Source organism: Ixodes scapularis, unplaced genomic scaffold (genome assembly GCF_016920785.2).
Source record: "Ixodes scapularis isolate PalLabHiFi unplaced genomic scaffold, ASM1692078v2 PGA_scaffold3__209_contigs__length_174095766, whole genome shotgun sequence".
Lineage (NCBI taxonomy): Eukaryota > Metazoa > Arthropoda > Arachnida > Ixodida > Ixodidae > Ixodes > Ixodes scapularis.
In genome coordinates, this window is record NW_024609868.1 from 37,346,245 (window position 1) to 37,364,317 (window position 18,073).

Sequence of the window (18,073 nt, forward strand, 5' to 3'; positions counted from 1 at the left end):
TCGATTATCGCCCGTCGACCTTGAAGAAAGCAGACAAGTGTTTCCCAGTTCGGGCATAGAATCGTTTCAACAAAAAGAGAGAGGTTGGACCGTCTCGAAGTTCAAAGACAATTCAATTTCAATACAATCATTTATTCGTTCCAAGAAAAAGGTACAACCTTTCCGATGTGTTCCGACACTTTTTTCGTATTTGAAATACTTCACAATGAGCTGTCTACATGTAACCAACGACGGACAAGCTGCCTAATAATCCCGAGTCGATCGGAACAATGCTTAACCTTTACATTCTCTTCAACTCGCCTATACAGTCACGAATAACACGCATGAGAACATTTGCACATTTGGGGGACTCGCTGTACAACAGAAACTGAAACAAAACATCTTTGTACAAGCCCGAACTATTGCCACACCGGTGGACGCCACTTAGTCTGCGTAACGCCCACAGAGACCCGTGATTATGAGAGCTGTAGTCGCATTGTGCTCTGTTTATTTGAGACACTGTCGGCGAATTTGAATTGCTCGTGAAACACACTCGCGACAAACCTCGCCTTGTTTTCACGACGCTCTTGGCCGCCGGCGAACTTTCGACTCAATCGCTGTTCGAATCACGCTAAAACGTTCTGGCTGCGGTTTCGGCCATTTTGGGAACGATCAACGCCAATGCCGTTGAAAACCGAAAAAAAAAGTCAGTATTAAACCTCGTGTAAAGCTGTCAGAAAACAAAACTAATAAGAAAATAAAAAAAAAACAGATGATTTTCGCCAAACGCGAGATGAGAAAGGAAGGAAGTTAATAAGTTAAATTTTCAGTCATTGTGAGGGGAGGGCTAGCACCCGTACCCGCCAGACAGTTCAGAAGACGTAATCGGCCTTGTGCGAGCGCAGCCTGAAGTGACAAAGCAGCAAGAACACGCCACACGTCATGGCCACGTAATGCGCACCTATGACCACAAACAACACCGTCTGCAGAGTCCTGGACAGGAAGTAGGCGAGCGCCAGGAACACGGAGTTCTCCAGGAACGTCGAGCAGAGGAACACCACGGTGGACATGGCAGTGGCTAGCCCTTCCCGGTTCAGGCCGCGGTACTCGACCAGAAACAGCATCGTCATCAAGCCTAGGGCGAGGTCACCGAGGAACTTGGACACGTTGTACGTGGTCCGGCACGTCGTAGACCAGCAGAGGACGACAGGAATGTGGAGGAAGGCGAGGCTTAGCAGGGCCGGACTGGAGTAAACGGACAAGAGGGCGGCCATCGAGGACACCCTGGCGGCCGCGATGAAGGTCCAGGAAGTGAACTTGAGGAAGTGGGCCGTGCCGGAGTCGTCGTAGGTTCCCAGCACGGTCTCATAGGTGGTCGACTCGTCCGTCTCTTCGTCGGCGCGGACGCGGACGTACTTGGTGTAGAAAGTGGCAACGCACGCGATCAGCAGGATGCAGCACACGCTCGTGACGGCCTGAAGGATCGCTAACAAAAAAAAGGGAAAAGATAAAAAAACAAATGAGAAAGCGGGAGAGTATTTGCTTCTTGTTAAATCTTGTTTGAAACTTTCCCGAACTGTTGAATCTTGTTTGTTAAATCTTGTTTTAAAACTTTCCCGAACCGTTGAATCTTCTTGTTAAATCTTGTTTGAAACTTTCCCGAACCTGAGCAGTAGAAATAACACATAAAAAGATTACTTCCGTTTTGCAGTTTCGCCATCTATGTGTTCATCATCCAGTCAATTCTATTTTAGCCCATATTCACTCAACGATTTATGCCTCCTTTCTGTTCGCAGTAACCGCGCGTCTCTATATAATTGGTGTGTGTTCGTTTATACAGCCGGAAGTTTGCCACAGTAGGCGTCTGGTGTCTCAGTTCTAGTTGTTTAAGTAAAGTTTATTTATTAATACGATCGGAATCCTTTAAAAAATTGATGGAGATTAATAATGTAAGAAGTTTATCTTCAATATTGTTTAGAATTATATCTTCTTTATTTTATAGCGCTAACTCTGTTGAGTACCCTTTTCGAAACCCGTAGTGCCGGAAGTTGGTCTGCCTCAGGCGTCTGGTGCCTCAGCTGTATATGAGCAATTTAGCCAGTGCGGTACAACCGCAAGTCTGGGGATCTTTAACGTGCATCACGGAGTAGTGATACACGACCGCACGCTGGTACGATGCTCATCCAGGTAGAAACAGGCAGGGATGGTGATCGAATCCAGGATCTCTGGGTGCTTTCGCTTCGCGTGCTCCGAGCTGGTGTGTGCTTTAGTGTGCGCTAGCCCACTTGGCCAGCGATATTTTTACTTCTATATTGTCGGCCATAGATCCCCCTGTTTATCTCTTGGTAATAAGCGTATAGCAAGGGTTGAAAATGAATGCTGCTTTGCGACGCCCAAACAACCGTCGTTTTGTTAAAAAAGCTATGCAACGATTTCTTTTTTCTTTTCACTTTGCGCATTTACCGTTTAGAACGAATCTGTGGTTTAAATGACCCATGAAACACGCGTTCGTGTTTCACCACACGCAAAACAAGTCGCTAAAAAAAATTAAAGAAAAACGAGCAGCGTTCACCTCCTTAACTCGCATTTAGAACAAGCGGCCACGTGATCTGGAGCCGATTGTATATGCCGCGAATTCGTCTTCGTTCAATTTACCTGCACCTCACCGACTTTTTCGCCAAGTGTCCACATTAGAGCTCGCGAAAAGAGGCGCCATTATTTTTAACCTGCCTGTGACCATACGTAAGATCTATATGGCGTTTACTACGACGACGAACTCAAGTTTTCGTTGGGAGCAAGTAACTCCAAATTCCCGTTCTTTGTTTTTGTTTTGTGCTTTTTGACCTTGCCGTTAGAGGGCGCTCTAAATCGCCCAAATGCACGACAAAACGTCCGACGGTTCGCACGACACGTCAGAAAGATTGCTGAATCTGACAAGCCGTCCAATTACGGCGTCATTGGCAAGCGCCTGGTCGGACTCAGCAGTCTGTCCGACGAATCGTGGGACCCGTCGGACGTTTGTCGAACATGCGTCTGGTGCTAGAAAAAGGGGGCACGATCGGTCGCACGGTATGCCACTCGCCTGTCAACAAAGGAATCGAAGCACGCCAACGCGACTCGCTTCCGACGGGTTCCTGATTCTCTTGCATTTGGCGCTCGAATGACAGACGACCTTAGCTGCCAACCGCCGATTAAACGAGGTTACATCGATGGAGGGTGAATTGAAGGAACGAACAGTAATAAGGATACGTTGGATGCCGACGACAGACTTCATTGTCCGCCGGTTTCGATAGTCACACCGCTGCCTGCAGTCGTGGAGGAAGACGCGGGAAGAAAACAAATGGCGTCTTGATCGCTCTCTGGTCTGCTCGTAATAGATATCGTTTAGGACGATGCTCACTCAAATCAGTAGGATGATCTTCGCAACTGTAAGTCAAACTTTGTACGGGTCCACAAGATTAGGCTCAACTCTTCATCAATCCCCCTAGAAGGGACATCGTTCATTTGGTTTAGAGCTTTCCCTCGCCAAAAGAAAATCCCAGTAACGTGAGTAGTTTGACTCCTGAATCCACTGAGCCTGAGAATAAACGATAAACACGTGCAATTTTTGGTTTTTCTGCTTATTTCCTTACATTGCGGTACACTCAGAACCAGCCATGATCAAGCGGCAGTAAACGACTTCTTACACAGTTGTGTTATGCCGTTTACGCAGATAGAGAGAGAGAGAGGGGGGGGGGGGGCTTTATATTAAACTTTACCCAAGTTTCATCAATAAATATATCATATTTCGGGTCATATTATTTAACGTCTTTCTGCGGCGTTCCACAACGGCCTCGGTGGCATCGAGGGAGAGCGTGCCCACGGATCCCCAGGTGGCGGCTTCAAATCCAGGTCAAGGTGCCCGCAATCTGACAGGCGCTTATTGTTGAGAAGGCGCGCCATTAACCGAGATTTCGGTTGCACATTGAAAGACACAGAAGCGGTCAAAATAAACTTAATCCTAAGTTCTTCGTTAGGAAGTGAGAGATTCCCTTTATTGGTTTGGCACGTAAATCACCCCACAGACTCGCGTCCCTTTCAAATAGTCATTCCACATACTGGCTGCATGCTTTCAATTTCATATTGAGGAGAGAAAAAGCACCGTAATTATTTGTTTGGTTCAATACTCGTAACTCTGCATTCTGAGTTCACAGTGCTAAGAGTTCTTCGGGGTGCAGAGGACGATGACGATGACAGTACATCTTATCTAAGGAAAGCCTTTCCTACTCGTCAATTACCACTTCGTCGCCATTCCTACTTTTGCGTCGCCCACGTAACACTTCTAAATTGAGCTTGCTCAGGTCTGATACGTGATGACATCGTTTAATCGTCTCTTATCACAATAGCTCTTAGATAGCTGTGTAGGAGGTGCCGGTTATCACCGCCGAAGTTTATTGCAACACAGAGAAATTGAGGGTCCGAAGGTTCTGATAGGACGGGCGAACGCGAATGCAATTTTGCCCCAAAAAAGAAGTGGGTCATGGTCTGACATGGATTTCCTTGAAAGGACACTGAAAACGATATTAACAGCACAGCTCTTAGGCGCCTGTTTCCGTGTTTCGCGGCGTCGGCGGAACCACGTTAAATTTAGAGGAAAAATCGACGTCACGTGATCTCAACACCAATTCCATTCCTCGCTAAATATAGCGGGAAAATTCAGTTTTTTCGCTAGATTTAGGGGGAAATTCAGTTTCTCCGCTAGATTTAGCGGACAAATTCAGTTTGTCCGCCGGCATCTGACAAATTCATTGGTGAAGTGACACCAAGTCATGTGACGTCATTTTCCCCGGTAAAGTAAGCGGGGAAACTGAATTGGAGTAGGAGAGAGGAGGGAATGGGGAGGGAGAAAGAGGGGCATACCCTCCCCTCCGTACCCTCCGCTCCTCTTCCTCAAGAGCTGCGCTCTAATTTCGCATTACAAAACTTCTGTCATTCTTTTTTTTTTTAACTTTCTCTCATCAATATATCTAAAACTTAATGCCTATTACAGCGGCGCTGTTAAGGGCTAGGTTCCCCAGGATTGTGTCCGGTATGTCGACACAAACCTGCCTGGACAGCTACCGCCATCTATAAGCGACGGCGGCAAGCACACATCTACGAGCGACGGTTTCCGCCGTTGCTCGTAGATGTCGCCAACCTTTCCATCTATAATAGAAGAATGGATAGTTGGGCGCGTTGGTAGGAATTCATCGTAGGAAACAGCGCGAAAAACAGACGACGACGAAGAAAAAGCACACAGTGTATCGAGTACAGCTCCGCTGGTCTTCCTTCTTCACGAGAGTGGAAAGGCTGCACGATTTTTTCCTATCAAGGTGTCTATTTCCAAGCAAAAAACATATTAGAGAGTTTTAGTATCGCGTGCAAGAAAGAGCAAACGCAAACGCAGAGTGCTTGCGTTTGCTCGTATGCGCTATACTGAAACTCACTAAAATTGGTGAAAGAAAGAAAAATAGTTTACGAGTATTTACGTCGCTTGAAGTACATTCCGTCTTTAAACGGCGTCTTATTGAACGAAAAGTTGCTTCTTTCTTGTTTCCTTCCACGTTGAAAGATAAGTGTAGTGACGTTAATTTTGCATTATTATGAGTATAATTCCCCAGTGTTAAACGAGCATGGAAGTGGAGGTAATTATGCTCACCTCATGATTAGGCCGCTCAGGGACATAAGCTACTTTTACAGTATGCGCTCAGGGCGTAGGAGTTGACATTATGCGTTGATGTTACCGAAAGCCAGCCTGACCTAGTAAAGGCCTTGCGGTTTAAGGGATATTCAATCCAGGGATTCTTTTCGGGGAGGGATGTTCGTGAAGTCGGTGTTCGGCGGAACCAGCGGGACTCCTTCCCCGACTCGAGCATTAACACAAACGGCGGGGAGCCAAGAGAGATATCAGTGTTATCAGACGGATTTAGCAGTCGCACTCTCAACAGCAGGGCTCGGTGCGCGCAGACGAGAGTAGAAGAATGGAGTGATGCATAAAATGGCGATACGCGATTATGGCAGCGCTGTTAGATCCAAAAGAGAACGAACTGCTTCCTGCTTAAATAGCGATGCTGCTTGAAGGGGTGGATGCAAACATAAAGAACATGGAATACAAAACCAGTTGTATGAGGACTGGTTTGACGAGGTATTGGAGAATATCAATGACTCCTTCGGGTGCCTCGGACGGCACGTGCGACAGCGCAAGCCACAACAAGTTAGGCGATCCCAATGCCACCGCCGGCATCTGGCTGAGCAAAATCTGTAAAGTTGCCTGGTACGCGCGAGCAAAATGTCGCCAATTGCAGAGAGGCCCCGCCCCAAGGCGGGGGAGGGAGCGTTTGTGTAGCCCGAGCAAAAGCTTCTTCATCTCCCTGAGATGTCTTCGTCAGCGCGGCTCCGGGCAAAAGCGTGACGTTGTTACCACGTGATGCGGATCCCGGGAAGCAAAGGGAGGCATTTCTTTCTCGTGTGAATACGGGACAGCCAGGGGAAGAAATAAACGTCGGATAGGTGGAGACAACCAAGCACCGGTTATCTGACTGGTGGCAGACGTCGAGGGAAGAGTAAATATTTTATAGAGGTATGCGAATACTGAAATTACGACTCTAATAGAATTCGATTCAGATTGTACCAAATAGTGGCGAAAAAGTCAAATTTCGAAGCGAATACGAATACGAAACATTTTACTCATAATGTTAACAAAATGGAGAAGAAAACTTTTCGTGTTTATTCACCTGCAGGGCACGCGGAACGAAGAAAGGCTAGCACGAATAAAAACAGCGTTAAAAACCACGCTTAAGGACAAACTTAAGATTAGGGGTGTCGCGAACCGGCCGCGGTTCGAGTTCGACCAGGTTCGACTTTTTCGAACTTTTAGTGGAAAGTTTGACGAACCTTGTATTGAGGTTCGACTCGTGTGCGCATGCGCGACAGGCTGGCCAGTTGGCTTCGGATTGGATGGTAATGGCTAAGAGATGAATTAAGTGCAGCGCTGATTGGCTATTTCAGTTAATACAGTACTAAAAATTAAGTTATTAACTGCTTCAGTGATTAGAATTAGTTTATTTTAATTGCAGCTGCTCAAAAAAATACAATAACCCTTTGCATAAAAAAAATTCTCCAAACCTAGACATGCTTGTATTAAGGGCTGGCCACACTGTCCACAAAGTCGAACCGGTCGAATCTGGTGAAAAGTTCGAAGGTTCGTCGAACCGGTTCGACCCAGTCGAACCCCGAAAGTTCGACCAAAAAATCTGGTTCGACAAAAGTTCGCGACACCCCTACTTAAGATACAACTTTTTGATGTGTCCATTCATCCACGTGCGGATGTGCAGTGTGCTGGATGAATGGGCGGATATGACTGAACCGTATGAATCGGGTGACGTCTTGCGCCACCTGGCCTTGGCGCTTCACTCGTCGCCGCGAGGAGCGACGGTTTAGAGAAAGAGGTAGGTTCAATTATTGCTGCTATATTGATAAAAACTTGTCATATTGTGGACTTAAACTTTTAAGACTAGGCTTCTAGTGCGCAGAGCTGGCTGCAGGCGACGAAAAAACGTTTGAATTCGAAATGGCGACGTAAGTGTTTTACGGGTTTCCGTCGAGAATGTCCAAGAAGCTGGGAGCATGACTGCTTCGTTTGAGGAACAGAAAAATGAAATAGTTTCAGTCGAAATGGTTCGTTAATCAAATCTTCTGAATGCAGGCTTGATTAAGACCCAACACAGACATCTGAGGTAGTGATGCAGAGCTATCGAAAAATTGATTATCGAGAGTTTTTTTTTTTTCTAAAGCTATCGATAGTGTCGAAAACTATCGCTAGTGGACTGTCACTAGTACTGTGGGCAGTCCACTACCGATAGTACAGTCGATAGTCCACAATTGATAACACTATCGATAGTCTACTGTCGATAGCTGGTTCTTGGTTGACTATTGATACTATCGAAAGTCAACTTTCAGAAAACTATCGAGTGTTACAAAAATAGAATCAAAGCCCAAAAAGGTGATGACGACGGATATGTGCGAGCAGACAACGCGGGTCTCTGGGCTAAACATGAAATAGAAAGAAAAGTAACCATCAAGTGGCATTTTCATATCATACATGTAGACAAAGCAGATCGAAATGACGTTTTTCTACTTTTCCTGTGCACATAATTTGCATATTCCTCGGGTTCAGATATAAAGCTTCGTACTTTGGTACGCCCGCAATTATATATGTATAAAAAAACAGTTTCTTTGTTTATTTTTTAGCTAAGGAAAACATTTGCTGAAGATATTTAGAATAATGTTTTTTTTCACTACTATGCTTCACGCTTTTGATTGTTCTATTGTTCAAATGTCTCATATTACTTTCTTTAGTCTTGAACACTGAAAGGTGAAAATGAACATTCTACTGGGGATTATACTTTTTTTTTCCTGTTGATCATTCAAAGCTAAGTCTCGAAAATTGAGAGCTATCTGTTGACAAAACCGGTTAGGCTTCTTCGCCATGATACGTTGTAATATTTTTTACGATTCTATTTTGGCAGATATTGATAACGGTGACTGGTAATGGTTTGCTGTTTGGTATGAAATACCGCTTCAAAATATTGAAATTGTCGCGTAAGTATAAAGAAATTGATTTATTCTATGGAGTTTTAGAGTAGAAGACCCTAACGTTAGGGTACCCCTAAAAAAAGAGGGGCTTGCCACTACCCATACATTGAACCAAAACCATGTTTGGTTTAGCGTTCACCCTAGCGCTGAGCTCGAGCTAAGACAAACAAATATGGCGGCGCCCTACATCGCTCGCTTCAAGAAAGAAAAAAAAAGTAATTGCATTATTAGGCACGTTGATCGGTAATGAATGGTGCAGAAGGCTTTGCTTCGCCTTACCAAATCACAAAGAATGAGCGATGATCTCGCCCCGTTTTCTAGATCGTCTTCTGATCTTGGCCGGTCTTCAACCCGAATGAACGCAGTAATTGTTTACATGACAGAGCCACGCGAATCCTAGTGGCCTCGATCTCGCACGAGAATGAAGACGCAGAAAAAACAACACATAGGGCACCTATAGACGCTTTAAACACACGCCAGATTGAGGCGCCATTGCCGACCTTCTCTTGTCTTACCGAGATGCCGAGCAACTGAAGTGGGTATTGTCGAGCCTCCAGGATCATGATGCCAGCGTGTTCTCTCCCCCTAAGACATCTTAAGAGGTTTCAACAGGTCTCGTTTCTCTCGGTCGTACTCGGTTGCAAGTGTCTGAACGGGCCTTGAAACAAACGAAATACGATGAAAAAAAAATGAAAAAAAACTGAAGGTCGGTTATGTCAGCGCCCATGCACAGCTAAAAAAAAACAAAAAAAAACTTGATCTTAGTTTACGGTGAACTATAGCCACTTGCCAAAAACCGCAAGCATTACCGTTCTTCGTGCCTTGTACAGCGTGTGTGATGTACTGAATCCTACTGACATGGCAGACGCTACGTCAGACCAATGCGTCGGACGGACTGGACAGTGTGTTAAGGATCATTTTCGAAAACATCACCACTCTTCACAAGACAGTTGTGCATCATCTTTCTCTGCATTACAGACCCCTTAATCGAGGCAAATTCGCACTAAATCGCGAAAAGATGAACAAAGAGCGAGCTACGAGGGAGAGGTAAAAAAAGCCATTTGCGAAAAGTAAAACGACAGAAACGAAAATATATCTTGAATCGGTGGTTCGAATCGTATGCGAAGCGCGAGTTGCTTCGTCTGGTTCTTTTGCAGGGGTTGTGGGGACGTCAGGACGCAGAGCTCCGATTGGCTTTCATTGAAGCTGTCTCAAGGCAAGCTGCCTTGAGGCAGCTTGCTTGGAGTTTTATATAGGGGGCCCATAACCGTTGGGTTCCCATATTATAAAACTCCGTAATAAATGTAACAAAAACTTGGTTGTAGTACTTCAAATTGAGCATTACCAGATAAATAGCTTATACCAGTTGCCAACATGGTTAGTTACAGCTGCTTTTATTTTTTCCATTCTTGAAGTACAATAAGTTTGGGAACAGAAGCGTTAGCTGGATAAAAAATAAAAGATAAAAACGAAATTTTGCCGTGATTCATTTAACAATATTATTGGCAATAAAACTACATTACAGCAAAACAAAAACAATGAATTTGAAAGGCAATAAAGCGGAAGGGAGTTTAGATGACATGCAGTATGCAGGAAGTGGTGAACTTCTCCCAGTTGTAAGCGGCCTGTAGAATCGGCGGGAGGAAGTTGCTCTTCGGTCTCCTAGTTATAATCGGCCGAATAACTGTCATTCAACTTGGAGTGTATGAGCACTTTTTTTCGAATTGCAGGTTTGGAGCTTTGTTGCGCTTTCGTTGCACAGGGTAGTTCTGGAAGGTTACATTATGTAATCTTATAAACGCGAAGCAACGCGCGTAACCCCAATTGCAGTTCATAGCCGCGATAAATGTGCGCTATGATTAGTACCCATCAGGGCACTCTATTCACATCGACGGATCACTCCGTTCTGCATCAGGCGCCATTTCCAACGCTTAATTTCTAGGTGTGCCCGAATATCGCTTATGGTCGAGTAGTGCTGCGTCATCCCTGACTTTAGCGCTACTCGATAGGAAAACATCATTCGCACAACCCCTATCATTTTGACGCCGGGTAAAACGACTGCGCTGCATGCGAAAACTTATGCCTCCAGCCTCAAAATGCTCTGACCAGTCTGGAAAAAGGACTTATCGTGGTTTTAGCTCGGTTACGAGCGACGTCCCAAACATTCTGTGGGGAAGAAACCGCCAGGAGTTCGAACCCTACATCTTACGCTCCGGAGGCCTCAACGGAACGTCTAAGGCATGGGTCTCCAAACCCCGGATCGCGGGACAGATCCGGCCCGCGTAGATACGTCCGGCCCTCTATACCGGTGCTACAAACGCAAAAAAATAAGCGCGTAAAAAAAAAAAAAAAAGAAGATGGCGCACCGACGCGTCTTTTTGTAGCTCCCTGTTTCATGTCTGTAACGATCATCTGTGTCATAACTCTTGCATATTGTCATCGTCAGATCTATCATTCTCATTAGTCTGCTGCCCCGTGTCAGTCTGCATATGCCAAGTTCATATGCGCTTTGATTTATACCTGGTGAGTTGGCAGGGTCACAATTGTTTTGTAATGTCATAATTAGCAACATATTGCATTGAAAAATAAAGAATATGTATGTATTCATCGACCTTACTTTCTCTTAATTTTTTCTTTATTTAAATTTTTTTGTGTTCATAATGATTTTTTAAGTTTATTTATTTATATATATATTTTTTTCATTTATATCCTCCTATCGATTTTCCGGCCCTCGAGTCTGCGACAGGTACCCGATCCGGTCCCTCAGCCAGAACGTTTTGACAATCCTGCTCTAAGCCATGGAGACGGTCTGACAACTTGTAACTAGGACTTGGCGTGGATTAAACATTAAACGTTCACTTTAAGGCGTCAGATATTAAAAAAAAAGTGCCAAGCTACACATTTTGTTTTTGATATTTCTTATGTCATCACCAGTACAACGTACAGCCTTATTCGAAACTTGACGCCGTATTGCTGCCCCCCCCCCCCCCCAAAAAAAAAAAAAACACAAAAACAAAACAAAAACGAAAGCAGTTCTTAAACTAAAATATTTTTACAATTTTTTTCGCTTTATAATAACTCTGGGTGGCAATCATAGGGAATGCCAAAGTAATTTACTTTGAAATAGAAGAGTACTTCCTCCTAAAATAGATAAATGCGCGCCAATCAGTAAAGAAGATTATTTTACATCCTCCTCAAATTGTCTTTCTGGTTAATCGGCTAACCCAACTGATTAACCGGTTAAGAAAATTAACCGCGATTAAAGCATTAATCGAAAGGTTAGTCGATTAATTTCTGAACGTTACTTGTCACCAGACTGGGTTTTAGTCGGTGACAGGTTAATAGTAAAGTGCAAGCTCCTCCCCCTCCCTCCACTTTAGCAGAACGAACGCTGTAGAGGAGGTCGCCTCCTCTCCAGCGTTCGCTCTGCTAAAGTGGAAAGAGGTGGGAGGAGCTTCCACTCTACTCTTAACCTGTCACCGACTACAAGTGAGAGAGCCTCACCCGCGTAGTCGTGGACGACTCGTTGCGGGCTGGTCTCAAAGAGGAGCAGGTAGAGCTGGAGCACGGCCTGCGGGAAGCAGTGGACCACGGCCACCCAGACCAGGTCCTCGAAGGCCACCTCCTCCTGGCGCACGATGAAGGGCCGCATGTCCGACGGGTCGCCCACGATCATCAGGGTCTTATCGAACAGCGACGAGGACAGCCTGCAGCAGGGGCCGAGTGTTGGAGGACGAAGGGTTTCAACGGGTTCGCCTCGCTCACTGTACTTTACACAAGGCGCGACAATGCAGCTGAATGTTTGCCATACGCTCCATACGCTTCTTTATATCCCGGCTTCTTAAAGCGTTCAGAGACTTCCAGTTCTAGTTTGGACCCGAGCTCCTTCCAAGACGGGAAACAACGTCAAAGCAGCGTGGTGGGCTGTTCGCGCTCATTTGTCCGGGATATAGTATGCATCTTTCCGAAAGATGAGAGGGTACCTGTATTGAAGGGCGTCTCCACAGGTTTCGATAAGCATGGTTACGCCTGTGCAGCGAAGACATCAGACGCCTTCTGAAGGCAATCTATCAATTGTCTAAATTTTTCAACAGCGAATTTGACTTTTTTGTACTCGAGCCAACCGAAACAACGCATTCATTCAAAGAAAAAGAGCTTACACAGCTAGTGGAAAGTTAAGCTAGTAGACTACGGCGCTACAAAAGCAACAACAAGAGACAACAAGAAATGGATGACTAAGAGACGATTTTTGTCAACATTGCAAAGCATAACAGGGACTGGACCTGTTGAAAGTTATTTCTACAGTTTGATACTTTAGCCCCATACTCAAAGGGAAAAAAGAAAAAAATGAAAACCGACCGCCGGAAAGTCAAGAAAACGTGCTTTTCGTAGTAAACTAGTCGTAAACTATTGGGCGCTGGAGACAGTCAGCCACTCACGTGTAGTCCTTACTTCGAACTCTTTTTGTTCGCGTTCCGCCCACTAAAAAGCACGGCGAAGGAGCCCCATCACGCACCTGATCTCGCCATATCGCCGTCTCCTTTCATGCAATAAAGTCTGTCCGTTATGGTCACCGTCAGCGTGGCGACTAAGCATCTTCTGAATAAAGGCTCTCGCGAACGTAGCCTATGCAGTCAGCAGCAGCCGGCGAAACTTTCCGAATGTCGTCTGCTAACGTCAACGCGGGGGAATTCGATATCACGTGACATGACGTTAGGTTACGTGACATAATTCAATCAATTGTGACGGTGTCACGTAACACCGTGACGTCACGTGACGCCATAATAATTTTCCCGCTAAATTTAACGAGAAGATATATGTCACGTGACCTGGCGTCATACGATGTCGGGTCACGTGACACCGTTACGTCATGTCATGTGACGCCAATGTCCCATGAAAAGCTCCATCGAGTGCTGCCAATGTCTAGAGTGCAATTCGAACACTTGCGTTGAGTCTAACCGAGGGCGAGGGTTTCTATGGCAACAACCGCGTGGGCTCTAACAAAACCGCTGGAATTGCAACTAAAATACGGAACACCACGTGTCGTGTTGTCTTCCTTCGCAAATATTAGGGGAGCCACTGAAAGTAAAAAAAAAAAAAAAAAGAAGCGCGCCTCTGGGTGTGAAGCCCCTTCAGTGCGGTGCTGTCGAAGCCCTGCTTCCGAGTACTACAGGCATGTTGCACTGTGAAGCCGACCCAGCGATTGTTATGGGCACCGAAGCGGCGTGGCTTCAAACCAAATCGAGCGTTCGCATTCTTGTTGTCGCTTGTGCTTTATTTGTTTAAAGGCACCGAAGCAGTTCATTTCTTTCCGGTATCTTCAGAAACATGTTTGTCATCAGTCCAAAATGAGCTGAAAAAAAAAAAAAAATGACGCAGCGATATTTATGGACACCCGAGCAGCCACAGTTGCAAATTTCAGCGGAATGGTTATCATAGGTCTCATGTTCACCAACTTTGCATCACGGTCTCGTCTGGCCGATCGTAACCCGACGCAGCGTCAGCGTAGATTGTGTCGCGATGTTAATACGCCCTAATATTCTACGCATTCGGTGTAGAATATTTCTTTAATTCATTTAGCAGATTGTGCAAGGTGCTCATGGAAATAATTAGAATTCCAACAAACCAAAGGAGGAAAAAACGAGCACTTCGAGAACCAGTTTTGGGGTGCTGGGGTCTATTTTTAGATGAAACTGCGTTTTGAAGTAAGTAGAAAAAATACAAACAAGTACTATCAATAGAATAAATGCTCAGACAATCATTAAAGTTATTTTTATTTAATCACGGGATCGTGTTGGAAAAAGGAACAAGAAAAAAAAGAAAGCGCGTTGCGCTCCTTCTGTATTCTTTACAGTCACTTTAACCTCTTGAGTCACCCTTTCAAGGCGCTTGCTTTAGATGCACAATATCTCGGCAGGTTTTATCGGATAACGTACAATGTGAAACGCTTTCCTATTCGACGTCGTTGTTCCCGCATCGTTGCAACCAATACAATGTTTTTCGTGCACTCCAGAAATATTCCTATCCATGCACGCAAAATGACGCGCAGAGTAATAGGCACCATTAATTTTTTCCTACACTCGTTTTCTAAATCAGGGCCCGTCGAGTCTTCTCACACCGCCGTTTGTTCCAAGGATATGGATGAAAGTGTTTCCGTTTGCACCCATCATAACACAGACTGTAGCTCTCATCAATTTAACACATATAATATCGTCATTATATTGATAAGCGACATGGAGGTCTACCTCCTTACTCACCCTTCTCAGCCCGCCCCTCCAAAAACCGCCAAACCCCGCGAAGAAGCCCAGGGTGATGAAGCCGCCAACGTACTCACGTGAGCAGGGGCAGAAAATGCAGCAACGGGAAGGTAACCACGTACCACACGATCACAAGTCCCCGCATAAACTTTTCGGACACCGTCGACTGCGCCACAATGAAGTGCACCCTCGCGACGAAGAAAATCACCGAAGGCGCGTGCATAATGACCAGCGTGGTCAGACACAGCAGCGTCCGCTCCTGGTAGTACTGGACCGCCAGGAGGACGTCGCACGTCAGCACCGCCAAGAGCAGCACGAATGTGAAGGTCGACGGGGTCCACAGCGCACTTGCACCCATCTTCGGAACGCGGACATCATCGATCTTGTCATCCGCTCCCACCGCGACGCTCTGCCGACTGGCCCTGGTTTCTTCAGCCACAGAAGACAGGCCATCCGGAGTATTGCCCACGCGCTCCCGTTCGGCGGCGGCGGCGACATCAGCCATGAGGTAATCGATGACTAGCTGCTCGCTGCTCGTCAGATCGTTGGAAGGAGCTCGGAGAACGGCGACGCTGACTTGGCTGCCGCCGCCGATAAGAGCAGCGATGTCTTCCCCGGTGTAGCGGCCAACAGATTGTTCGGTCGACCGGAGGCCATCGCACATGGCGACGCTCTCGCGCCGTCGCCGCGCGTCCAGGAGGACGATTCTCTCACCATCGGTGTCTAGGGCGGGAAGGTCGGGGCGTCCGAAGCGTAGCGAGCAACTGCTGAAGGCCACCGCGTGGCGCGGTTCCTGGAGGCTACATCGACGATACGGCCTGTGTTGTTGCGCTGGTGGTGGTCGTAACTGCAACAGTGACGAAGAAACCGTTGCGCCGACAGGATCCAGGAACACTTTTGGTTCAATGCGGCTGTGACGGCAAGCCGCTGGGTGACCTCTGCGATCGCTCTCCCCGAGCATGATTAGGTGACTGGTGGTTTCCCGGCTCACATTTCGGAATTTGCGAAGAAACGTTCTAGATGCAACGAAGGAGCGCGAAACCGCTCTACGGACGGTACGCTGACACTGCGCGAACCCTATTCAGTACGCAGTGAGCCTGACAGTAGTTTTGACGGGACAGGCGGGACGTTTGAACCGCCCTCACTGCGCGCGTTGTTCCTTCCATGCTGGCCATCTTTTTGCTGAACGCGACAACGCTGTCGATGAAACTGTTCTGAACGAGCACTTACGGTTTAGCACTCTCGGTGTTTGTAGCTCCTGGAAGGATAGGAATCTTGCGTGGCACAGACGCGGCGCCCTTGTTCAATTTGCTGCGGGGATGACGAGGCAGCAACATAGCCGTGGAGCAACGTCGCTGCGGCGTAGCTTGGCTTCTCCTGCGGCTTTCAGACGCGGCGAGCTCTTGATGGACGAGGCCCGTCGCTGACGCGACCCGCTGCCGACCTTCTTCGATCTGAGACGGGGGAGTGGGGAGCTCGACCTTGCGCGTACGGGATGTCTCGTCCGCACCACAGTGGACGGCGCAACGCTTGAGAGAGCAAAAAAAGAAAGAAACCGCGGCCCTTGTAGCGAACGCTACCGCTTTCTGCGGAATATCGTGTCGGAGAGATTACAGGAAACCGCACTGACGTATTCCTACCTTTTTTTTTTTATGTTTCTTTCTCGCATTCTTTTTAGACTGCGCCTACCTGTATGGCAGCACGTAAAGTCGCGTGTAGTATCTTTGGGGTTTATGCATCTAGAATTGTAGCCGGCGTATTGTTATATTTTGCAGATACGATAAGAGCGATTGATTGCCGATCTTCGCATGCACTTGGTAAGCATACACTGCGCGACACAGCATATGCGAACGCAACATCGACGCTGCTGTCTTGCAATTTAGGGCACCGGTGGGCGTCAAATTTGACCTACTAGTTTAGAGCCCGAAAGGACCGCTTTAAGACGTACTGAAGGTTTTGATGACAACCATTAGACTTTAAGAAAAAAAAAAATAATCGGCGCCCGGTCCTTTGCTTGCAGTGTCGCTCTACAATACAACGTGCGCAAAGTGTGTGTCCCGGCAGGTCATATATTTTGTTTCACTAAGTATTTCTCTCATTTATCAAGGCTCACGCGGCTGCCTTAAGATTTTACGACGCTTTCTGATAGCATAGCATACTTGCAGCATCTCTTATATTTACATTATTATTCTGAATTTAGTTTTCTAAAGCTCACGTGTAGCTCTTTCTACAGGGTCTTAGCAACCCGCCATTTCATTTTACCGTTCTCAACCCTCCTTTGTTTCCGTTTGACTTTATGGAAATTTTCTGCCTGGATTCATCGTCGTTACAAGTAATCCTATATATATTTAAGTTTCACACTCACCTTCTAGTATATACTTAGCTGTATTCGAGGACCCGAGACGGCAGGCTGCAGTCCGCTACAACGCTACTACAATGTTACAACGTCTCCGCAACAAATGCGGTACCATTGAAATTTTACAACGTGCGTACAGTGATCACTTCTGGAAATCCAATCTTCATAACTTGCTTCTTGATCGTGTCTCTCTTGGCAACGTTGTGGACCGGTGACTCCTTTTCTGAGTATCTTCCTCGTCAATGGCTGCGGTCTTGGCCTTTTTTGGTAGTCCGGGTGTGTCTATGCGTAGAAATACTGAGATTCTTCGTTCTTAGCACCACCATCAACAAACGTACTACGCACACCGCGTGCGGAAGCACACAAACACAACCACACGCACGCACGCGAGCGCCAGGCTCGCGTCAACGTATACGCACAATGCCGTGAAATCTGCAAACCGGGACATTGAGACACGGGCTGTTGCCTTCCTTATCAACTGGCCGCCCTTTGTTTATCGCGGCTGCCTCGCTTCAGTGAAGATAAGCGGCAATTCTTGGCCGGAAAACTTTGCTCTTCATTATATCTCTTTTTCCCCTTGTTTATCTTGTATTTGCCGGAAATTGACTCATATATCATTCCTTCGTTTTAGACGCCTGGGAATTTTCTTGTGGCGGTCAAAGGATTCACTGCCACTACGACGGATAATCGCATCACGTCTAAGTGGGCAATAGAACGAATAATCACATTACGACGGAATGACTCGGAACGACTAAGCGTACCGCTAGGCGGGCCATCGCGGCACGTCGGGCGTTCGTGGCACGAAGAGACGTGCATTACGACTAGCCGGTCCTCCTGCAACCGTCAACATCCCGCCACGACTAACAGT

The 18,073-nt window shown here is 46.5% G+C and overlaps 1 protein-coding gene across 3 annotated transcripts; it reads right to left on the reverse strand.

Annotated features, from left to right (window-relative positions):
* Nucleotides 1-116: 116 nt before the first annotated feature.
* On the reverse strand, nucleotides 117-17,703 carry LOC8036384. 3 transcript variants are annotated; one of them, XM_040205618.2, is made up of 5 exons: nucleotides 17,215-17,698; nucleotides 16,080-16,378; nucleotides 14,927-15,696; nucleotides 12,097-12,299; nucleotides 117-1,465 (listed from the first exon to the last, which is right to left on the reverse strand). In XM_040205618.2, the coding sequence occupies exons 3-5, from the start codon at nucleotides 15,511-15,513 to the stop codon at nucleotides 852-854; spliced, it is 1,404 nt and encodes a 467-aa protein (XP_040061552.1). In that variant the 5' UTR covers nucleotides 15,514-15,696; nucleotides 16,080-16,378; nucleotides 17,215-17,698; the 3' UTR covers nucleotides 117-851. The 3 variants fall into 3 exon arrangements, with proteins under 3 accessions (XP_040061552.1, XP_040061551.1, XP_040061553.1); XM_040205617.2 differs by having other exon boundaries at nucleotides 14,927-16,378; nucleotides 17,215-17,703; XM_040205619.3 differs by having other exon boundaries at nucleotides 117-1,454; nucleotides 14,927-16,378; nucleotides 17,215-17,631.
* Between the last annotated feature and the right edge of the window lie 370 nt (nucleotides 17,704-18,073).

What these genes read in the sequence shown, in the direction of transcription:
- LOC8036384 (XM_040205617.2), bottom strand. Translation starts at nt 15,810, where the DNA reads ATGCTCGGGGAGAGCGATCGCAGAGGTCACCCAGCGGCTTGCCGTCAC. An exon ending in CATTTTCTGCCCCTGCTCAC is followed by an intron (nt 12,300 to 14,926) that starts GTGAGTACGTTG and finishes CCCCTGCTGCAG; the next exon opens with GCTGTCCTCGTCGCTGTTCG. An exon ending in AGTCGTCCACGACTACGCGG is followed by an intron (nt 1,466 to 12,096) that starts GTGAGGCTCTCT and finishes TTTTTTTGTTAG; the next exon opens with CGATCCTTCAGGCCGTCACG.